Source organism: Paralichthys olivaceus, chromosome 10 (assembly GCF_024713975.1).
Source record: "Paralichthys olivaceus isolate ysfri-2021 chromosome 10, ASM2471397v2, whole genome shotgun sequence".
Taxonomy (NCBI): Eukaryota; Metazoa; Chordata; class Actinopteri; order Pleuronectiformes; family Paralichthyidae; genus Paralichthys; species Paralichthys olivaceus.
In genome coordinates this window covers 9,520,819-9,545,626 of record NC_091102.1, presented here as the reverse complement: position 1 = coordinate 9,545,626, position 24,808 = coordinate 9,520,819, and the positions used below count along the sequence as shown (strand labels likewise).

The 24,808-nt window shown below is 41.1% G+C and overlaps 1 protein-coding gene across 1 annotated transcript; it reads right to left on the bottom strand.

The window, feature by feature from the left end:
- Positions 1–8,951: 8,951 nt before the first annotated feature.
- LOC109631101 (protocadherin-17-like) lies at positions 8,952–23,855 on the bottom strand. The gene is made up of 4 exons (XM_020089698.2): positions 20,159–23,855; positions 18,948–19,006; positions 18,636–18,805; positions 8,952–11,379 (listed from the first exon to the last, which is right to left on the bottom strand). Exons 1-4 carry the CDS (start codon positions 22,625–22,627, stop codon positions 10,802–10,804), a joined length of 3,276 nt encoding a protein of 1,091 aa, XP_019945257.1. The 5' UTR covers positions 22,628–23,855; the 3' UTR covers positions 8,952–10,801.
- Between the last annotated feature and the right edge of the window lie 953 nt (positions 23,856–24,808).

Below are 24,808 nucleotides of genomic sequence, written 5' to 3'. Positions count from 1 at the left end.
TTAAGATAAAGTTCTTAAAGTAGCTGTCAGATGCTGCAGTGAAGTCAATACCAAGAATCCCACATGAAGTCCTTCAGTCCTCACTTTTATTTCCCTCAGCCTAGAGAGAGAGAAAAGAAGGAGATATTATTGTCCCTGCATGTCCCCTCTCCGGCAATATTCCTAAAGATGACTCGCAATTCAGGTGTCAGTTCAAACTACTGTCACTTCATTACGGTATATGCCAAGTTTTCTTTTAGCTGGATTATTACAGCACTCAGCCCCCCCCCCCTCCAATTTACAATTTCCTTGCCGCGTGTTTTCTTAACCTCATGACGTGGTTCCATCAAGGTCAAAGAGAGAGAAGTGCTATTGAAAGGAAGAAAAGAAAAAAAAGAAAAAGACAACAGCATTCAGATCTGGCTCTAATCTCCCTTCTCGAGATGATGGAGGAAAAGGATCAGAAATGACAGAAGAGTCTTTATATTGGATTGGAGGAAAAAGAAAGATGACGAGAGCCCACGCAATCAATCCACCCTCTGGTGCAAGAACCGGATCCCTGAAGGAAACTCCTCATAAACATTCAATTTGTTCAAGGCTGCTCAAAAATGTGTTTTTTCATTTATTGTACCTTTGGTGTGAAGCGCTGTGGCCGCACGTCGACCAACGTCATCGATGTTATGATTTCCACCACACTGACAAGCCAGTTTAACTCAATTGAGCCAAATTTATACATTGAATTAATTACAAATTCAGTTGATTTGGGTTTTCTTTTTCTTTTACATCAGCGTGAACGTTCTTTGAGCTGTTGGACTGTGAGGTTTTGAACGTCATGCTGAATGGTTATGTTTCACATCGCGCACTAAAGGGAGAAAAAATAAGGGGATCAAGGGAATGTAAATGCTCCCACATCTCATCTAAGCCAGAGCGAGACTCCACTTTGGCTGCCATTCTCGTCCACATAGAGAGTTTTCAGGAGAAAGGGGGAGTGTGAAGAGAAATGCATTTTGGCTCCAAAAACCGCATGAATTCCTGCTCAGGATTTTGATGATGCGGGCTCAGGGTTTGACGAGACACCTCCGTTGTTTGTCTGTGAAGGTTTAGGCATGTGCCATGAATGACAGTGTGTTTTTGTCAGTGACATCAGAGAGGTAAATGCCCAGTTACTAGTCTTCAGAGTGTTTCTTTTATGATATTTTCACGTTTTGCTGCAGCGTTCTTGTTGCAGAGAGGCCTTGATTCAGTGTCACCAGATCTATGATGATTATCATATTTGTCAAGGAAAGAAAAAAACTAAACGGACATCACAAGGTACAAGGCGGTCCGAAGAAATTTGACAAAAACAAAGCAGAGCCTGCACACTTTTCAAGCGACGTCTTTCCAGCCAATCAAGATAATATAAGATGAGTTAAGCTTTACTGATCCCACGCCAGGGAAATTCACCTGTTACAACAGTAGATAGTCTATAAGATATATTATTTGTAGAAAAATGTACTTGAGTGAAGTGCGGTTGCACAGGATGATTGCATGAGGATTTTACTGTATTTGTGCATTAGTACATGGAGATTTTAATATAAAACATATATGCATATACAGACTGTGATAAATATCTAGGCAGGTATGGTAAACAAAAATAGTTTATTTTTATGTGGCTAGATTTGTAGGTGGTGTCAGATTTATTTAAAACTAATAATTTATCGATTATATAATGTTCTTTTTTACATAAATATGACTCATGGAATATGATTTTCCCAAAAATACAATAAACTGTACGGTACTTCAACATTTCCCACCTGGCAACAGAAATGAATAGAAGTGAGAGTGGATTGGACGGGAGGTTTTGCATCACAGTCCAGTGCTGGTTTGAAACGGGGGATCAGATCATTTGAGTCGAGCTGCCTTTGTTTTTGGCTCCGTTTACTCAAGGTAAACAACAAACAGACTTCAAATGATCCGACTGTGGATGTTTGACGGCACAGTTATTCCCCAAAAGGACCATTTATAAAAACCTAATTGATGGATGTGTCATTTTATCATGACACATTCTGGGAGGAATGCAGCCAGATTGGCGAGAGGTGGAGCCGTTGGAGCTGGATCTCACTTTATTGTAGTGGCTCTGGGGTCAATACCGCAAACAGTGTTTCGGCTCCAACACAAACAATTGTGATCCGAGTGCTCCCACTGATCCAAACATTTACTTATTCAAATTTACTCCTGGTTACAGCCTGAAAACACAAATGTGGACACTGTGAAAAGATGCTCCAGATGAAGGATGACTTAACGTTTGACATGTTGTCTGTCAGCTAGTTCTATGACTGAGGGTTTTTTTGCTCTCATGCTGAGTTTCTACAGACACAAATTAAGATTCAGGTCAACATTGAGACCTTTTGAACCTCTAATCAGCATAGCTGTAGCACTTTGCAAGCACGAAGGTTCCTGACTTTAATTAACTATTATTATAATTTTGAGAAAAACACTGAGGTCACTGAAATTGACCCTCACATTTCTCTTTTTGTTCTCAGTTCTAACTAAAGCTCATTCTGACGAGCAGCGTGAGACGAATGAAGAACCGAGAAGGAGCCCTGAGCGAAGCATCTTCTCAACAGTCGTGGTTTGATTTAAAATCACGAGGAAAGATGAGCACTCACCTTTGATTAAAGGCCATGCAGCGGTTTTTTTTTTTTACAGAGAACTCATCAGTGTTGTCATTTTGGTCTGATTTTTAGAAGTTACAATGACGATGAGCACAGATGAGATGCATTGAAAAAAGAGATATAATAGCATTGCATGCAATTAGATTCAAACCCATGCATGAGCTGAAAATGGATGATTTCCCAGGGGGTTGTACTAATCCACTGAAGTGCCATGGCACCTTGTCATTCGCTTCTTTAAACAAATCATATTTTTATCCTGGCGCGAGGTCACACTATTTACATGCATTTGGGGCTGCTGCCAAAATTATAAGATTTGGCCTCACTTATTAAAACATTCTACAGACAGTAAAGGCTTCACTGCATGTGTCAGGGCTGCGGATCTGAAAATTCCATTGAGGTGGATTTAATGTGTTTTGTGAGACGCTGTCATCAAGCAGCTGCTGGTGAAACTAAAAAGACGCTCATCAATACTTGAACATAAATGCAAGTGTGTCACGAATAAATCGGTTCCATATAATTATGAGGGATCCACTGTAGCAGCACAGATGCTTACCATGGTTTTATCTGTGCTGCCAAACTGATGCATGAGCTGCGTCAGGGACTGGCTTGTATTTGCATTTAACTGAGTTACTTGAGTAACATGACTATCAGGTCAATACGAGGAGCTGCTATAACCGGCCCAGAATAGTTCGTAGAGACAAATGCTCTCATTGCGAGGTTAAGAAGCTTGGCTTGCTGCGATATTTACCAGAATTGCACAGCGTTATGGTTAACCTACTTTTCCTCATTCAAAGAGGGAGCAGGGTCGCTGGCAGCTGATTTTCATACTTTTATGCCAGAGGACTGATCTTTCTGTGGGTGCAGCACCGTGATAGGTGGATAAGGATATTCTCTTGCTTTATTCACGATGACAGCGCCTCTCATTTAAAGGGGGCATCAAAGTTGCATGAAAACAGCTTAACCTATGTACCCTAACCAGAATAAGGCTAATAGCCAGATTATCTGTGAATAAAAAGCTGCCATGGTGCGGGACATATCTGTAGCTATACTTGGAATCTCTCAGTCTACCTGTTAGTGCAAACCGATGAACCTTAAACACTCTCTTGCTGTTCGATTACCTTGCTGATTTGTAACCAGCCGACAACCCAGAAAACTTCATTGTAGTCACATTGTGACATGTTTAATGTTTTATTGACTGAGCTGTGCTATGCGATAGTATGACTGTGACTTATACTCATCCCTCGCAACTAATATAAACATTGTCTTTTCAGCATTAAACTGCACCGAATGTAAAAATCCATATTTAATGTGTTTAAATAGACAAACAATGAACAAATCAGAATAAGCAATTATTGGAAAAACAGCACAACAGCAGAACTACTTTGAGGGCGATGTTAAAGAGAGTGGAAGAAAAGGCAACTCAGGAATAATTTAAGTTCCTGTGCAAACTCAGGGGTTGAAAACTTAAACTCAATCACATAGAAACAGTAAATCTTTGTGTTACTGTTGATTTTCCAAGCAGCACGTAGAAATCAGATGCCCGAGTCAGGTGATCCATGCAAGTTAACTTTCATCACTGTTATTCTGCATATATTTTGTACATGTCATGTTTTTTAGTGTTCTTTTAATAGGAGCTTTTTGAGAAACTCCATGTGCAAACAGTCATGAAGGTGTAAATTGGCTGACCCCATCAGGCACTAACAGGAGAGTGAGATGGATGTCACTTGAACACGCCCACGCAGTCCTAATGACACACAGTTTTAATCAAGCGCGGCTGAATGGAGGCTTTAATCAAATCACACTTTTAAATGCGAGAAAATAAAATTACTTCACATTATCCTTTCCTCAGCATCAATACTATCTTGTTTTATTATCTCCTGAGTTTGATTTTCTGACATTACTGGTCACAAGTGCAATGTTTTTGTTATTATTGGAGAGCAGAAGAGGAGTGTTTTTTTTTTCCGAGTGCACAAAGAAGAGGTTTTGTACATCGCAACAACAGAACGATGAATAACTCTAACAAAGTAAATAAATCTGCATTATGACAAAGCGCGCTGGAATGATTCAGTTCTCCGCAAGCCGATTTAGAAAAGGGATTGAAAGGGATAGAAATCAGTGGCTTCCAATGACGTGTTTAGATCAAAAACAATAAAGTTAATGTATTAATGCATGCAAAAAAAACACCTAACTCAGACTACCTCCACCTCCACATCCACCTCCAGCTCCATTATGAACTGCACTGCTAACTCTAAATTAGATTAAATGTTAATGAGAGCCCTGTTCTTCAACAATTATAAAAGCTCTACAAATGTGCTGTGTACAGAGGCTCTGCAGCCGCCTCTACTTTCACTGTTACCTTCACAGTGTCTAACAGGCCGGCAGCGTGGAGGCCTGCTGTGTCTGAAAAGCAGTCATGCCTGCATGACACTTAATCAGGCCATCCTGTTCAATGTCTACCACTTTAATCAGACAGACAGGTTTTGCACTACACCACACTGTGCATTGATTCAATAAACTGTCTATTGATTTTAAAAGGCTGCCCATGATTCCATACGACACAGAGCTCCTTCTCTTCTCCCTCTTCCTCTTCCTCACCTTTAAATTTCCCATTGTATTTGTGATGGCAGACAAAGCACTTAAAGGGTAAAGCTTTTTAGACTCTGCTGCGGAGGATATGACAGGATGCATTAGCTTTTCCACTTTATGCAGATATTGGCCCACTTTGTCAGTAAAAAGGCGTGTGGAGGACTATTTTTGCCCAATTCAAAGTAAGGAAAGTGTGTCATGACCCAGTAACACAAAGCGAAACCTGTGTGAAGTCCTGCCGGATCACTCCCCCGTGCTATATCCTTCCTTGGCGTTGAAACATTAAGCGTTGATTGACAGACTGGCACACGTTTGAACCTCTCCCATTGGAGATCGCCATTAGTAACACCTTTTAAACAAGCACTCAAAATAAAAATGGTTGTGTAGTCTGGAATCTCACCGTCAGACGGGGTCAGTGGAAGGAGTATTAATTCCTATGGGTATGAATAAAAACTAAATGCAGTCAACAGTGTCATGCTCTACGAACGGGAGCAATGTACAAAGGACGTTTTGCAAAGAGCCTCCTGGACCGCCCTGTCAAGACTGTGTACAGTCACAAAGGGAGAATAAATTGTGAAAGTGCAGTCGCTTCAACACATGCATATTATTACAGTGCTGCTTGGAATCCAAATTAAGGAAATCATTACTGAATCACAAAAGTTGGCATCTGCATTTATTTCCATTTCACTCTGCTTGGTAGGAAATTTAACAACACATTACTGAAATTGGTTAACAGTTTGGCTTTTACTGGCTGTGTTCGCAAGATGTTTTCACAGCCATCTCTTTTGAATGGGACACTTTTAGCTTTGTCACTCTAACGACTATGTCCAAGCTTTTGTGAGTGTCCGGCGATGCACAAGGACATGGTGCTTCAATGAGGACAGTGAATATGGAAGAATTCAACATCACCCAGTCTCCAATATTTGTCTTGAATTTGTTTGAAAACCTAAGCTGAGATCCTGTGCAGTTTCAAATGTGAATCGTATTCCGCTACGAGCTCATCTTTCCTTACATATAATCAGTTGATGAAGCAACGCATGTTCTGAAAGGGACGACATGGATTTGCAGGGAGAATTTATTTTCCTGTGCAAGTCAGTCAAGAAACGTTAATGAAAAGAGATTCTGATGTTGTACAATGTCTTCTTAGCTTAGCTTAGCATAATGACTCGAAACATAGAGTTTTGTATTTCTTGACAAAGAAGCTAAATTTTGTCATTTTGTGTGTTTTAAAGGTTCAATGTGTAGAATTTTCTGATATCTAGTGTTGAAATTGCATGTTGCAGCTGAACACCCCTCATCCCTCCCTCTCCTTCCAAACATGAAAAAATAACCTGTGGTAGCTTCAGTTGTCATAAAAAGTCAAAAGGTGATTAGTTTGTCCAGTCTTGACTCCCCTGATGTAAATATAAAGTATTTAAATATAAAGAGCCCGTCCTGGGGTAAAAAAAACTACAATTCATACAATTTAGATCAAACAAACTAGTGAAAACATCATGAGAATCATTCTACATTAAATTTCTGCCAGTAGTTCCCTTTCACCCTAAATCTTATACACTGGACCTTTAAAGGATCTTCCAGGCTTATTAATTTATCCGCTCATTTCACCCACGTCTATGTATTTGTTGCTTGTCCAAATAAAAATCTGGATCTAGTGAATTTAAATGTGGATAAGGAAAGGCCTTTACGGAGGTGTGTGCTGTAATGAGTGTACTAGTTGCCTCAACCTATAGGAGGTAGGTTTTAATCAAATTGCATGCAACACAATTATATGTGTTTTCGTCTGTGTTTGGTATTTAGCAGGATTACGCAAAAACCACCCTATCAATGTCCATGACACATTTTGGAGGGTCGAGGCTCGACCCACGGAAGAAGCCAATAAATGTTGGTGCAGAACCGGATCAGGAGGCGGAACCAGAATTTCTTTCCACTTTCTTAATCATTGCGAGATATACGTCTTTCAACATTTGTATTGGTTTCCTAGAGAATTGATTTGGCGCAGATCAAAATAAAAATCTGCCTCCAGTGAATTTAAATGTGGTTTATTGAGGGGCCTTGGCAGAGGTCTGGGCTCTACTAAGCGCCCTTCTAGTTGATTTTCTCGGTGAAGACAAATATCTGTAGCTACACATAATAATCTCATAAAATTTGAGTGGTATTGATGAAAAATCCTTTTTTCCAAAATGTGTCACTTTTCAAACATAAAAATGACAGAATATCTTTTTTTTCTTCATACATCATCTATTAGTGTCATCTTATAGGTCATATCCAGACATCCTGTCACTCGGCGTGATGATTCTTGTTAAAAAGACATGTGATACACCACTGAGGGTTTCTCTTTTAACAAGTCAAACAATTGTTTCATTTAAAATGAATGCATGTGTATATTAATAACTGAGTAAGATAATTAAAAATGTGTTGTCTTGTGTGAAATCATTCTCAAATTGCAAATTCTTTAACAATGAATTCAAACGGATCAAACTTGAATTATCAAACTGGGTGCAGTTTTATTGATGTGCAAATTTGTTTTCTTCATATACAACAAACATGCAAATAAACCCAGAGGCAGCATTTTAATATGTTTGCCCCGAAGGCGTTCATGCTGCGTTCAATGACGTCTCCTGGTTAAAATGAAAACTACAGTCTCTCTCTACAATTGTTTGTGTGTTGTGTTTGGCTGTTGTTTCCCCACCAACAGTTCTCAGCCAAGTGGAACCTTCTCCCACAGCATTTGGTAGAGGTGGGAGACGAGCTCTTAATCGGCTGTGTTATTGAATTATTGAATTAAAAGCTTAAGTAATCAGGGTGAGCATGTCAATTTTTCACAACTGAATGGTACAGTGCTCATTCCATTTCCATCTGAATAGATCATTTGTGTATGTAAAATGTAGAAGAATGGAGGTATTACACAGATCAGTTTCATTGTCTGTAATTCCCTTTCAATATGACTGTAATCATTCTGAGAGACAAGTCATATTCATCCAAACGCTGCTTGCTGGTCCTTAATCTGCATTCAGCTCTCCTCCACAACAGCACTTTTTTGTCAAGCAGCCGTACTGTAGCGCAACGTTAATTAAGAAAGGGTTTGCTTCAAAGCAAATTTTGTGTAATTATGGCAGAAGTGGAAGTTTAACCTGCTTTACATCCTTAAGTGACAGTGTGTTAAAAAAAATTGGAGGCGTAAGTGTTGCGGCAAAATGGTTCAACCCCCTTCTACTTGACATTCTGCTCACCTGTCTTCATCCCCCCGTGTTCTGCAAACCCCGGGACTGATACAGATAAAATGATGTGATGTTTCTGTCTGTATTTCAATGGGATGAGTTGCTGTGACCCACGCAATCTCCCTCTCAAAGAGTATTTCAACTTATGCAGATGAGCTCATCAGAGCTGCCTGCTGAGATGAGACATCTAGGTCTGGAATTGTGTCAATACCGGCACCAAAACAAATGCAAATCAAAATCCAAATTAATGTGTTTTCCCTGAGGAGAAACTGAGTCGTACTTATAGTCGGCTCTCAGTAGATGACAGGATTCTGTTATCCCGAGCTCGCGAAAAACAAGGCGTTCTCAAACTGCTTGCTGAGCCGCGGGTACAGAAGTCAGTGTCTCCAGATGGAGAAACTAAACTAAACTAAGTAAAAAGAAACAGAAAAGGCCTTTGTGTGATTGTTTTACTGACGAAAAACACAAAACATTAATACATTTCCAGGATCCCTAAGTTATAGCGCTGCATCTCTGTAAATATACATCACTGTTTAAACTTAATCGCTCTGTATAGAATGTGTCAAGCAGATGTAGTGGATGTGATCTGTTTTTTTAAATAGTATTACTCTGATCCCAGCAATATTTATGTTCTTATCCTCGAATGAGCAGGAAACATTGTAGGGGAAGAAATGAGCCTGTGGATGGATTGTAGAGGTTCAGACTGATGTAATATGTCTGTGGATCACGGCCTTCTGTCACTACACCTCCCCGCTCTGTATTTGATTCAACAGTAAATAGCGCATAATGCATATAAACCACAAATTTGTTCCGGTGCTCCTGTAAATCATCGAGGAAGAGAGCAAATGATGGACATTTTGTGCACTCAGTGCAGCTGATGCAAATTTAGATGTAATAAACATCCCCTAACCTTGAAATCCTTGTGCTTATAGATGCTGTATAGTTTTTATCTGTTGACTAATTCTGTGTGTGTGTGTGTGTGTGTGTGTGTGTTATATTTTTACTTGTGATAACCTTCAATGCTTTATTTGTTCAATCCTCTGCTGCCGCAATGACCCACTTTCCCCCAAAGGGATCATTAAAATTTCATTTTATCTAATCAAAGAATTCATGGCAAAACGTCTTTGCTTGTAACTGCTCGTCGCGGCTGAATGTTAAGTTTTTCATTTTTGTTAGATTTATGTCTTATAATTTGTCAGACACATTCATATTTAAATAAAGCTATAATCACAAGTAGACGTTAACTGACAGCGACTGTGATGACTTTGAATTGAGGGTGAAAGAGCAGGAGCATTGAGCAGGATTTCCATCTCCACCAAATGATGGATGCTTATTGCACAGTGTCGGCGTTGAGCAGAGGAAGTCAGCTCGTCTTTCTGTTGGTTGCTAATACACAGCGACTGTTTTTGTTTGAGTTTCTTTTAATGAATAGCTGTTTAAAATGCCATTTCCCTCTAACTCGGATGTAGACTGCTGCTACAGAACATGCACTGCTATACAGTGTACAAGCAGAGTTGGCACTATTGCAGAGTCGCTGTGATGTTTGTCATTAACACGTCCTCGGCACCTTGCAGACACATGCAAATAAAACACACGTCAACTTCAGAAGTTGTCACTCGTCAAAATAATTGCCTCCCGTGCACAGGGTGTATAGAAATTTAATAAAATACACAACAAGTACAGAAGCCCACATTCACGTGTAAGCTCGGCTTATTTTCACACAAACTGCGGAGAGGACGACAGTAAAATTACAAATACATTCTTAAAAAATTGTAGTTGTTTTTGTTTTTTTTACAGGAACCTCAAATGGTTTTATGAAAAGGGACATTCCCTGTTGCACCACCATTAACAGTTCATAAGACACTTCACTTTTGTATGTAACGTCACTGATATGTGTTTTTCCTGTGATATTCAAAGAGATGTTCCTTATACACTAAATGGAGACGGAAAGCTTCACTGTACAAAAGCAGACGGGACTCAATACCTTAACAGTAGCAATTTGTTCAATAGCCTCACAAAATTGGAGCTTGAAATGTGTAAAATACAGACATCTAAACTGACAGGTACGGAACACCATGAAAACACTTGAAGTCAGGTAAGCGCTGATTTTTTCCCCCCAAACCTTCACAGTCAAGGACACATATTTCCACTGAAACACAACAAGTCACAAACTCAAAATAAATAAATAAAAGAACATACACAGCAGATGGTTTTTGGTTATACAATGCGTGTCTGGACACCTCTGTGGGTCGAAGAAGAAGAAGAAGAAGAAAAAAAAGAAGAGTATATCACCTCTTGGTCATTAATCGGTGATATTATCAGCTCACCTCTGGCAGGTGAGAGCGAGCGAGATCATCCGACCTTTCAGTTGCCAGAGTCCCGCGGGTCAAGAGCGTAATCTGACCCCCCACACTCCTGGCTGATGACGGAGCTGTGAATGAGACTGCTGGACAGGGACTTGGGTCTGAGCTCGCAGGTCAGGTAGGACGGGTCCTCCAATTCAGTGTGCAGTGGGGAGCACTGGCCATCTGGAGGGCCATAGGCACTGCTGTCTGAACCCCCGTCCCTCTCCTCTTTGGACCCTTGGTTGGCCAAGTCCAGGGGCATGCTGCTCTTGCTGGGACTGCTGGACCCAGATGGACTCTCCTGTAGCGGTGAGCTTAGTGCACGCTGCGATTTTAAGTAAGGTTTGACATTGGCCACGAGGATTGTACTGTCCCGCTGCTCCTTCCCAAACGTGCTGAGGGTTTTTCTGCTGCTGCAGCTGATGGTGCCATAAATCTCTGTCTCTACCATGGCATCCATTCCCACAGGGATGAAAAGGTTGGTGCGATTATCGGCGCTGTCTGCTTGGCTTCCTACCCGTAACTTTGGCATCCAGCATCTGTCAGAATGTCCCAGTGCACGACATTCATCGGTGCAGTGGACTGATTTGTCTTGCTCTGCAAAAACAGTTAAACATTTGTTATTGGAGCCTGCTGTGGCACGGATAAACAACCTGGAAGAAAACGTGGATGAAACTATGAAGGATGAGCCGCAACAATAAAACACTGCAGACAAGCTCCAGAGTTATTCTTGAAATCTGACTGTAGTATCTGTCTTCATGTAAGTTATGTAGTATGCATGAGAAGAATTTTACAGAATAAAGTAAGAAGCAGCAGCCTGTTGCAGCAGATATGCTGTTTTGAATAACTCCAGTATATTTTCCATTGTAGAAATTACTCACAACAATATGATGATGTATGAACCACCATGAAATCATAAATAAAAATGTTTAAAAAAAAGTTCATTTTGCTCTTTTTTCCGTTTGCTTATCAATGTGGCCATGCATGATTCAACCTATTCATGAACATGTGTAGGTGTATTCCTGCAAAAAAACATCATCTGGTGCAGAGGAAGTGTTTTTTTTACATATACATCTGCAGGAGCATCAGTTTGTGTGGAACTAACAGAAAAACAACTGTGAAAAATGTGTGAGCAGTGATTCTCACCATTTCTAATCAAAAAGTGGTGAGAGATGGTGTTGTCAGGTTGTTGGTTGGGATAATGTTAGGGCTCATTACTGTCTTTCTTTTTATATTTTTAATAATTTATAGGTGTTAAGTTTGGAAGTTGAATTCTGGAAGAAAACACTCTGGGGAAACTGGATTTTTGGAAAAACCACCATCAGCAGCACAAACACTCATTAGTTTGACCTGTAGTAATTTTTCTAATCACTCTGAGATTCTGTTGCATAATCAGGAGCTCATTTGCATTTCCTACTCATTTTTAATTTAATCAGTGATCAACATGTCTTTTCTTGCTGCAAAAAAAAAAAGAAAGAAGAAAACTCGATTAAAAAGATTTTAGAGTAGCTTGGTCCGAGCAAAAGAAAGCATGCAGCCTTTTCTTCCTGACATGATACCTGTAATTGAGGTGGATTGCTGATTATACCATGACTCCAGCAGCTTCAGCTTGCATTAGGCGATGCTGCTCACCAAGCCAAACACCACAGGAATGCACAACCTGTACGTGTGACTGTGTGTTGGCATCAGTGGTAAAAGGTGGAAGGCTCTGTCTTTGTGCCCTCTACTCTCGGTCTTTCACATTCCAGAGCACATGCAATCCCAGGACACGCACAGAATGAGACAATTTTCATTCTGCTGTGATGTAGGTGTCACTTCTCTGTAGCCACTACACGACGCCATCAAAATTAAGTTTGACGATGATGCATCAGGGTATTTTGCATGAAGCAAAAACGTCAAACATGTCTTTGTAAATTGGCAGAAAATTATAATTTTTCTTCATTTGTTATACATGAGTGCATAACAGCTTTTACTGAGTGTTGTTGTTCTGTTGACTGATCTTGGCTCTGACTGTCATGTGATGACATCCCTTATGCTTGATATGAGGTTAAACAAATTTTAAATAATGATCACGGACCTGATCAGAATTTATTTGGGCTTCTTCTTCTTGCCAGCCGTCGAGTAAAATGTCCAGAAAAATTCTGTATAAGCTCATGTCAGAAAACGAGAGGGGGGTTGACAATTCTAGAACACGCATTCGGAGACGTCAACAAGGAAAGACAATACAATTTGAGAATCTTTGGTGATTGGAACGAACACCGGTGCCAATCACCCAAAATATTCACCGAAAAGAAAATATTCAGATGGCCTTGATTGTCTTCCACAGATTTTTGTTAAAAATGGTTAACAAATACAAAAATGAGGAGTAGTGAGAGAGCTTACTCCCATCATCGACCCTCAGGAGCAAAGTCAACCCCAACAAAGCAGCAACCTAAGACACAGTATGAGGAATGTGTGCAGTAGAGAAATGACAGAGAAACACCTCACACAGGTTGAGGACATTCTCCATATCTGAACCTGTATTACAATCTCCTGCTGCATTCTTGCAAACTAGTCCATACACAATTTTCTGGACACTTTCTGGAGTTCATGTCTGAAACATTAAGTTTCAAGAGCTTGTGATACAAAAACAACACAGACCACATCTGCAACATCTCCCTTTTCATGTAGTTGTTTACAATACTTTATCTAATCACAAGATAACTTGATTATACACTGATAAGCTCCCATCTATAAATAAGCCTCGTCTATCTTGCTCACATGCCATTCTATGAAATCAAAGACCTTGAGCGACGTGACAGACTGTGAATGAGGCACTTGATCTCATTTTGAAAACCAGCTCAGATGAGGATGAGAACATCAGCCGGGAACAAGGAAGAGCTCCGTCTGACGAGGCCCTTCCTCGTAGAGGCGGGGAGATCCTCCTGTTCAAAGGCGCCAGCCTCACGCACACCAGCCTCGGCCAGTTTGCTGGAGGACACGTAAACCTGAGAAGGAGGTTCAAACAAGAAGAGAAAAACCATCTTCGTGCCACAACCCCCAAGAGACGAGGAAACTGGCACCATGAGCCACACGTAGAATCCAAGCTCATTTGCAAACTACAGCATATGCGGGTACTTTGCTGCTCAAGTCCACAAACCCACCCACACACACACTTGTGCCCACAGGACGAAACGGAGCTGTCAAAATGCCATGACTGGATAGAGATTAAACAAATTGAAATCAGCTGTTAATCATGCAATAGATCTGTTTTTGAGAATTAACAAAACATATTTACAAGGATGTTGAGGTAAAATTCAATTTTAACTTTTAACTTAAATTTTTTTTTTTTTTTAAGTATTCACATATTTCCTGTATTGGCTACAATATTTGTCCACATTCTGTGTTTTTTACATTCATGGTGAAATTCTGGAATAGTGGCTGCCATTTTGTATTGTGGGATCAAACCTAGTTGTAAGTGGAGCTGTCACATTGTGTCTGAATGCTGCTTTTTGTTCACACAGATGTTTACCTGACAAAGACCTTGCAGATAGAAGCAGGGGGTGGGGGTTGGGGTGGGGTTACAAATTTCATCATGTGGGGAACCTTTTCCTTTGTATGATGTGTTTTTTGTTCTGCAGCTCTACCCAGCTGGATGAGCACACTCTCCTACTTTACATAAGCAATGTTCTCATGACAACAAATGTGTTTTTTGTCCCAATCAAATAAAATTGGTTTTATACGGAAACAAAGCCAATACAAAATTTCACGTAAAACCAAAAATAAAAGTTAAACAATGATATTTAATGTAAAATAATATGTATAAAATTATATATATATAAATAATACATGTTTTGTCACATTTAGGAAGTCAGGTTTCCACTGTATGAGACAGATGGTACATTACAATAATCAGTTCTAAAGTCAGCACTAACGACTGCGGGGGATTTAGGTCACTTTTTAAAGATCAGGAAAATAGTATGCTTTGTTAATGTGTTTTCTTTAACGGTAATATATGTGTTTGTGCATCTTAATATAAAATTGACCATAGTCTTTCATTGTATCTCACCTTAGATATTTAGTGATCTTGTTTGTATTTAAATGCTACCCTCTCACCAAAGACATTTTAATCTCAATTAGACATTTATCTGGGTAAATAAATGATCAAAATCATTTGTTTGAGACTGATTACAATTAGACTGGATTAGATCACAATTAGACACAATCATCATAATTTGATCTAATACACTTTCATCAGGTGGTGGCTAACAGGGTATGGCATGCAGACCATGACTTCAATGTTAAAGTCTGTTTTTAATAATTAATGACTCCACGTCAGTATTAAGTTAGTGGACTGCTGAACTGTAACTGCATCTTTCTTTTTCCTCTTAGACTTCAGGTTACTCTCATGGTTACAGTCTTTGCATGGACCATTTTAATGATATCTTTGTCAGGACCCAGCTCAAGAGAAAATGTGCATTTGAGCTCAAAATAGTTTCGACATCAAAAGGGAGAGCTTAATGATGGTTTTGATTTGACTGAAAGGAAACATAGGATCCTGCTTATTATAAAGTGCTACACTTTGAAGCGACATTAAATTACATTACAGTGTGGACCCTGTGCATTTTGTGTTGCTCTGTCTGTCTTCCAGCCCTGTGGAGAAAAGTATTTTTTTGGCACACATACATGGGGCCAGAACAATAAGCATAAGCAAGGAGAAGCAGGGGGAGGCTGAATTCATTTCAGTGGTAAAGCTGCCATCAACACTGCAGATGATGCTGGTGCAAACAGGTGCATGTGCTCAGAAACTACAGAGTGTCCTTTCTGTTATGGTGTCTTGTGAAATAACCAGAAGTAAACATTGCCGCTTATGTTTAAATGGAATTCTTAACAGAGACGACCAATTTATCGGCTGACCGATATGAGCCTTTCACAGATATAGGAAACCTTTATGTTACAGAATATACAAAACAGAAAATATGTGCCTCTAGATTTACATTTTGAATAAAATGTCTATTTCGAGTTTCATGTGTGTTTTCTTTTAAATCTTTTTATTTATACTAGAATTTATGGATTTTATAATTATACAATTTATCAAGCCTCAATTACATTTCTTTGTCATAAGGGTTTGATAATGACATCTTAGGAGTCATTGACCTTTTTTCTCATCATATATACATCTGTCAATATTAGTTTTGGAATGTTTTTACGTTCTAATATTCATTTTGGACAGGCTCTAACTTTTAATGTTGTGACGCTTTAAGTCTCCGTCCTCCATTTAACTTTAATTAGCAGTATGTATATGCTCCATAAATTGTTTACAACCCACTCTACTGTAGTTGTAACCAGATAATGACATCTGCGAGTGCTTATGAAGTTTAGTATTAGTCATCAATTCTTATTTCTCCTATGAATCATTGTTTAGTATAAATATATTACATTATCAGATACACAAGTTTTATTGTATTGCCATTCATTATCTGTTTATATAGCCTCCACTCATGAGTATGCACAGAAACTGATAATGAATACATCAATATATCTGCGCACAGCCTTTAAATGAATGTTTTTATATAATTATGAATAATTATTTTGGGACCTCAAGTTTAGTGCTACTATTACTGCTTAAGGGAAATGAGTAGTAGTTAATAAACAAGCTTTTAACTACCAAACATATTTTGGATTTAAATAATATTTTACTGCAGTGTAGGCCTACTACATATCTGGTAGATGATTGAAGGATTTATAATATATATTATATATGGCAAAATGCTCATGGAATCTATTGTATCTAAGATGGGCATTCAATTTCCATTGTATATTTCATCACTATACAAAAAAATTAGCTCTGAAGGGACAAATTTATACAGTGGCTCTATATAGTTCAATGCATTTACATGGTCACATAATAGAATTATGACAAAGTGACAAAGTAACTGTGATCTTATGGGTGAAGTGTGAATGGAAGAATAACATGCTCAAAAACAAAGAAACTGCCTGCCCATTATAAATAGAATCAGAGAAAACCTAGCAACATACCCACTGTGCATCTGGTGTCTGAGAGTGAATAAATATTCAGAGTGCATGATAGTGGAAGCTGCACAGGTGCATATATTACCTGTATCAAAGCAGCCAGGAGAATAGAGGGAAGGTAAAGGTAAAGACATAAAAGCAATGCTACTTAACCCACAAGCTTTTGTGATGCTGCATTCGAAACTACAATTCTGTGTTGTCTCCATTTTGGATAATAGCCCTATCTTGTCAAAATCTGCAAAACAGTGGCTTTGTTGTCCAATACATTTACCTGTGTGTGTGTGTGCGTGTGTGCGTGTGCGCGCACGCGCCTATGTGTGTGTATGTGGGTGTGAGACAGAAGGAGTGTGTGGGTTAGAAGGTGACTTTTTGGTGGAATCAGGTCTAACACATTATGCATCATCTTCCATGCAGTCATCAGACAGTGACACCATTTAATGTTCAACTCACTAACCCCATAAGAGAGAAAAGCATTTAATCTAATCATTAGTTTTGCTTTTTAAACAGATTTCTTCCACAGCAAAAAAAAACATTAATATTAAAGGCAATACCTCACATTGCTCTTATCTTACAAATGCAGGTCTATAAATTGACTGACGTTCCTGTCAAGCAAGCGTCAGCGAAGCACATGTAAATGTTTTCAGTCTCGCATGTACAGAACATCTCTTCCAATATCTTTGCATGTGATTGGCCTTAGAGCCTTGGCTGAATCAGATTCAGAAATGTGTTGCAAAAAAATTGTGATTGAATTCACACCTCCCACAGAGTCAAGTTTGGTCTGCCATAATTCCTCATAACACACACGCAAACACGCACAAGCATGCACAAACACACACACACAAACACACACACACACACACTAAAGTGAGATAGAAAGAGAATGATTCACACATCCTCCTGGCATCCACAAGAGTGTCTCCATCTCTGCCCTCCTGAGCAAGCCATAAACAAACAGTTCAAAGCAATGTAAATGGTGTGGAAAGTACTGCATAGGGACCATGATGACCAGAGCCATTCTCCACCACGGCTCACACAAGGAAATGATAAACATCACCACCTCATCCCGCCATCATCTTTTATCTCACCAGTGAGAGTTGCTCTCATATTTCCATTCCTTATCTGCAATGCCTAAATATATTAGTCCCTACCAGGTCAAACAGGTTGCAACAGATTGACAATCATCTATGATTATACTCCCGCCACTTCAGATTGTTTCAAGTTTGCGAAATAAAAAATTCCACTCCTCTATTTTCAGTTGTAAAGTAAAGCTCCTTTCAAAACAGTGTAACCATGGCAAAACTGATAATAACTTCGGAAATCTCTCCAAGCAAAAGGTGGAAACACTCTGTCATGTTGCACCAGAAATACCTGTCATTTTGTGCTGCGAGGGTCTATCGTGCTTTCTTGTCTCTGTCGTGCTATTCAAGACATGCATGCGGCGAGGTGGTGTTCAAATAATGCCATGATCAAAACCGATACAGACGGAAGTACACTTTGCCATGCATATGAGTTTGTTTGATGGCTAAATCAAACACAAGATGTTTGAACGTTCTAGCTTCAGCCAACGGACTCTTTCATCATTTTAAACTGCCTTCCACTCAGGTGCTTTCATGTCATTTTGCAACACAGCTCAGGCTGTCTGCAATGTAAAGTAGTGCAAACCAACTTTACCCAAATCTAATAAGAGTTTAGTGTTCTTTCTGCACCAAGACGCTGGTAAACCGACACTTAACCACCAGCGGGCTGCATGCATGTTTTCAGTGCATACAGTACAAATAATGCCTGTTACAAGATTAAGTTAGGCATCTTCAAGATGTCAGGAAGAGAGTGTGTCCGCTCACCCTGCTCAAAAGGCTGGCCATTAACCGCTGTTGCTTTCATCTTGAGGGCCTCTCTGGCAGACGTGTCGCAGTGTGAGCCTTTATTAGTATCCTGGTCACTATCAGCCTGGTCACTATCACCATGGCCACTGTCTCGGAGGCTTGCTCGTTCTGCATCCTTAAATGTTGAGCTGCAGCAGAAGAGAAGGAAGGAAAAAAAAAACATAACTTACCATTACCTGTGCATGAGTGTTCCTATTTGACAGCCACAGTCAGCTGGCTTGATACAACGCTAAATGCACAGGTCAGGAAGCCTATGAATAGACCTCTTACCTTTGAACGAATGGCTGCCTGCTGCCAGCATAATTGGACTCTGAGGGGAAATTTTCTGTCTAGAAATGAAAGAAAAAACAGTTTATTTTGAATTGATTATGTTTAAATTTTCATGCAATTTTTGAGAAATACCCAGAGTTACATGACGTTCAGGAAGATAAAGAAAGTTTTTTTAGAATATATTATTATGCCACCTGAAAGAAATACATAAAGGTCAAACAGCATGTGCCAGTAGTGACAGATGAAACAGACAACACACATCTCCATCGTGACCATATGTGCCTCTTTGGCAAGGCAACAGAGTAGAGCATTAGCCACTATCATCAGCATCCTTTTCCCCCTATCTTGAGAATAATGTGTTTGTGTTGATCACACCCACATACACTAGTGACTGGTGACAGTGCCAGGCCTTGTCATCTGTGTTATCATCTCCAAATGAGACTGTCTGTGAGACTGCCCTAGATATTTACATGCTTTACAACAGATAATTCTGGTGTGTTAAACAGCACTTCGAGCCCTGTGCTGTCAAATTAGCGCGTTAGCTGGCTTGTGTATTCAACCCTGCCATCTCTACAAGGCAAGGCTGGGCCCTATTAATGGCCTTATTGTGCCAACTTTGGATGCGGCTGGGCGAATCTGGCCCATATTTGTGGGGAGCGAAAAATGCGATTGTAAGGTTATGCTGTGTGCATCTAGCTGCCTGGCGCACATTGGTTCAGTAATGTGATCGGACAAGCTGCTCAAACACCTGTCCAATCCCACATTTCAGGCAGGGTTTTGTTTTCACTCTATAGCGGTGGATCTGGCAGGGTCACAGCAGCCTTGTTCAAGACTCACACTGTTTGCGTGTCTAGCTGAGAGGACTTTCTGATTATGCAGACCACCTGTACCATTTTGCAAGCGAGGGCTCACAATGGAGCGGCTTCTAAAATGATTCTGATTCCTCGTAAAAGAAAAGAAAAAGCCCTCTTTAGTGAAAGGCAATAATCGTTGTGATACAGAGTTGCTATATCATGCTTTTATACAGAGAATACTTCATACCGTCATGACAGGGAAAGAAAAAAAAATGATAATAATAATGATATCTGCTCACAGTGAGTCTCTTTCTCAGTCAATTACCTTTCTTTTGTCAGATTTGTATGGTAAAGCAGCAGGTGCAGATAAGTGAGAATAAAGGGCAGATAAAGAATACAGTGCAGCATCCTCCTTACCTGTATCACTGACATCCTATTCGCTGGAGTGTCTGTGCTAAGCCCGGCAAAGCTGGAGTGGCAACCTGCCCTGGGGACTGTCAGGCTGTTTGGGGTGGTTTTCAGGTACATGACCTCTGACCTGGGCAGCGTGAGTGGCAGAGGGCTCTGGTAGTCAAAACATATGGGTGAAGTGATGAGAGAGGGACTGCTCACCACATTCATCCGGCTCGCGGAATCTCTCTCCTCCATCTCACTCTGCACCAGCATGATGTCACTCTTGTTGATCCTTTTCTTTTTGCCCTTCCCCACTGGAGGATTGGAGTACTCAGCCATGCGGCAGTTATAATTCCCAGTCTCCTTATCTTGATGCTTGGACTTGACAGCGATGGCGGTCATGACTGCTAAGAGCATGACAGAGATAATGCAGAGGGTAACTATGAGGGGCAGGGATACATCCCAGTGCTGCTGTTCCCCGCTCGTGCTGGCACCCCCTCCTGGTGCCGTTTCTGTGTTCGCCTTAATGATCAGCTTAGCCACAGCAGATAAGGGGGGCTTGCCATGGTCAGTTACCTTCACCACCAGCTCAACCACTGGGGCGACTTCCTCCCAAAGAGCATGGGCAGTTCTGACCTCTCCTCCCACTGGATCCATTTCAAACAGGTGGTCGTCGTTTCCCTCTGTGATCTCGTAGGTTAAATGGCCACTTTCTCCGTGGTCGTGGTCCACCGCTTTCACTGTGGTCACAATGTAGCCAATACCTACATTTCTAGGCACTGGGATTTCAGCTGTATCATTTTGCAGGAGGGGTAAAATAATAACTGGGAGATTGTCGTTGACATCAAGGATGTTGACCCTGACTATAGAAGTGCTCTCCATGTGAGGAGATCCTCCGTCTTTCGCCTGAACTTTGAACTCAAAGGATTTTGTTTGCTCATAATTGAAAGAGCGTGAGGCATATATGGCTCCATTGGTGGGATTAACAGACACGTACGTGTACACTGAAACATCTCCTATATGTGACGGAAGAATGGAGTACGACACTGTTCCATTTCGACCCACATCTGGGTCATGGGCTAAAACAGAGCCCAAATACTCCCCCGGGATGTTGTTCTCAGGCACCTGTAGCACATAAATAGTCTTTGTAAAGCGTGGTGGATTGTCATTCTCATCCAAAATTTTCACAGTAAACGACTTGGTGTAGTTCAAAGAGGGGATCCCATTATCTCTCGCCACTATTGTCACATTGTATTCATCTTTCATTTCCCTGTCCAGAGGTCTGTCTGTGAGAAGCGTATAAAAATTATCGTTGTTTTCCTGCAGTCTGAAGGGTACGTTTCCCAGCACTCTGCACTGAAGTTGACCATTTCGTCCAGAATCTTTATCCGTCACTCTGACCAGCGCTATGACGGATTCTGAAGGTGCCGCCTCACTGATGGCTCCTTGTCGGACAGAAACAAAACTTATTACTGGTGAGTTGTCATTTTTATCAAGCACTTTTACTGTAATTTTACAGTGGCCTGGTATCGGGTTGGGCCCCAAATCTTTAGCCTGCACGTCGAACTCTATGATTGGATTCTCTTCATAGTCAATTTCTCCCTGGACCTTAATGACACCAGTATTGGGGTCAATGGAGAACAAATCTTGAATTCTCTCAGATGCATATCCAGTGAAGGAATAGACCACCTGCCCGTTGCTGCCCTCATCTTGATCAGTGGCATTCAAATCTATAAGTATTTTTCCAGGCGGAGAATTCTCTGGAATCTCTATTACATATGAGGATTTTTCAAAAACGGGGCTATTGTCATTGGAATCAGTCACTCTGACGTTGATCTGCATGGAGCCTGATCTTGGATACTCCCCACCGTCAATTGCAGTGAGGAGGAGGGTGTGATGACTCTGATCCTCCCTATCCAGAGGTCTCTGAACCACCAGCTCTGGATATATAGTCCCATCACCCCTCACTTTTAAATCCAAAGAGAAGGTATTGTAATCATCTCGGGTGACCTGGTAGGTCTTTATCCCATTTTCCCCAGAATCTGAGTCATGTGCAATAGTCAGGGGGAAGCGTGTGCCAGCAGCTGCATTTTCCGAGATGTCAATGTTAACGTGATCTGAAGGAAAACTGGGCGAGTTGTCATTTATGTCCTGTATATCAATCTTGATCATGCATATTTCCTTGTCATTGGCAAACACCTCCATTGAGAGCTGGCACTTAGGGTTGCGCCTGCATAAGGTCTCCCTGTCAATCCTTTGTTTGGTGAAGATAAGTCCACTCTCTGGGTCAACATCCACCAGGTGTGGTGCAGAATTCTCCAGAACTCTGAAGTTGGATTTTTTCCCCCTCTCCATGGTCCCATACCCGGCATCTTTTGCTATATTGCCTATAACAGTGCCAGGTCCCTGCTCCTCGGGGACGGAATAATTGAGATTTTTCAATGTCAGGGCTTTAACCCACAGTAGAAAGAAAATGGGTACAGAGAGACGCATCCCTTCAACTGGATATGTGTGGCAGACAGAAGAAGAAAAATCCTCGTTGACTTTCAACCTGTTGATTACAGCAAAATCCTACAGGACTAAACCCAAACCAGGCATGTGGTTGACGCGGATCTCACACTAATTGGGTATTAAATCGATCCCCGAATCGTTATCTCCTTTCAATCGGTGCATTAACCTCTTCCAACATGCCACATCGGGCTATGATGAACTCTCTGTGTAAACAAAGATGACCGCCGGACGACACATGATGCATGAATTAAACATCAAATTCAACACAGTGTCGGAACAACATGCTTTGTTGGTTTTTTTTTTCTTCCCCTCTTAATGAATAATCGATGACTATAAAGTATTAATATTCCCCACTGCTTTCCAAGGTTAAAGCGTTTGGATCTGCGCGCTGAAGGTTAGACCGTAGCTCACAAAAGCGCATTGCCCTCATGCGACATCTACACCTCGGCTACGGCGTGAAAACCACGGACGCACATGCCCGTTTCAAAATGCAGCATTTTGCCCCGCTGTTACACCACAGCCACGGTTGCGTTTACTTTCTTTCCTCCGGTGCGGCACACTGTTGCATATGGGCTCCGCTCGCCGTTGCATACGCAGCCTGCCCATGCCACAAAGTAGAAGGGGCTGTTACTGCTCTCCAAACCTTTTGTGCTCCCCCGTCATTCAAGAGCATCTGTGGCACGGCTGCGACTTTCTTTCTCTTTTTGTGTGCGCGCCCGACGATTGTCCTGCAATAATCAGTCCGACGATAATAATAATCCCATAATCCAGCCCAATAGGAACCGGTGCTCTTATATCCTTCATCCGGACAATGCTCCTGTGCACTGCCCCTTTTGCAAGAAAAAAAGAAAATAGGAGAAAAGGGAGGTTGCAAGAGGAGATAATCAAAATGAATCGCTTTTTTTTCTCCTCCTCTGCGCTCAGTTCTCTCCGCGTCAACTGTTGAAACCTGCTCCCTCCACACTGAGATCCGAGCGGAATCCTCCCGACGCCTCCTTTATGACAGAGCCCGGCGCATCGCTTGGCGCATTTAACATAGTTTCCGGATGCTCTCCCGGCAAATGAGTGAGCGGTGACAGATCTTGTCCGGAGGGGGGGTGTTTTCTCCAACGGGTCTGGGGCAAGATCGCGCGAAGAAGGGCTGTTCTAGTGATACGTGATTAATTTACTGATGTGCGCGCACGGAGTGGATCAGCAGCAGCATCACAGAGCAAAGGGGGAGATGGAGATGGAGGGAGAGAGAGGTGGAGGGGGGGGAGGAAACGTGCTGGAGGATGTTGCTCCTTATACATGTGGATGTGAAAGTAGGGGGATTATGAATAGATCGATGTTTGACCGTGAAAGCATGTGAGGACTTGACAAGTGGTCAAGTGGATCATTTGGTGTGGAGAAGGGAAAAAAAATGAAGCATTAAAGCTGGCAAACTGTTCAGGTGCATGTATTCCCCCCTTCTCAGTATCAATCCCTGGATATTCACAACTAAAGATTCCTATCAATAATGAAAACAACACCACCTGTCTGCTGTGCTGCACTGCCTTGCAACTCCAGTCTTGAAAGATTTCCAGTCATAAAGCTAGGAAAAAAGAATAGACAGACAGTCTGGGTGCTTTTTTTGGAGATAATATCTGTAAAGGACGTAAGAGAATTGCTTATTCTTCTAAAAAAAAAAGAAAGAAGAAGGGAGGCTTATTTCACAGCTCAAATATCACAGCTGTTGGTATAACCTGCCTTCTGTAGCTATCACATTTGCCTTCAATAGCCTATTCACATCAATCTCATATCTCATATTGAAAACGATGGACTGACATTTAGTTCACTCGCTATTTCAACAATATTTTTGGCATTTGCATTTTTATTCACACTTGACCGCACCTCGGCGATGCATCCGCAGGCTCCTCGGTGATGCAGGTATACCCTCTGTCGCTGTGATGTTGAGAGGAAGCTGTGTCAACATTAAGCCACGATCGGTGTGGCCCAGTTCCGCAATTTAATTCAATGTTGCTCAGGCTCTAAATCAACCTTGAGTTGTCCCCGAGTTCATTCCTATTGTCTGAAAACATGGCTGCTTTCCTCCTCTGGGGAGCATCAACTTTGCCTGGCCATGGTGCAGCCTGCATAAATTGGCCATTTCTGCAGGTAAGAGATAAGGACAACAAAGGGAAA

Coding starts and splice junctions, on each gene's coding strand:
- LOC109631101 (XM_020089698.2), bottom strand. CDS start 22,627: ATGCGTCTCTCTGTACCCATTTTCTTTCTACTGTGGGTTAAAGCCCTG. Junction 18,806..18,947: donor AGGCAGCCATTCGTTCAAAG/GTAAGAGGTCTA, acceptor CTTCTGCTGCAG/CTCAACATTTAAGGATGCAG. Junction 11,380..18,635: donor TGGCCAGCCTTTTGAGCAGG/GTGAGCGGACAC, acceptor CTGTTTTTGCAG/AGCAAGACAAATCAGTCCAC.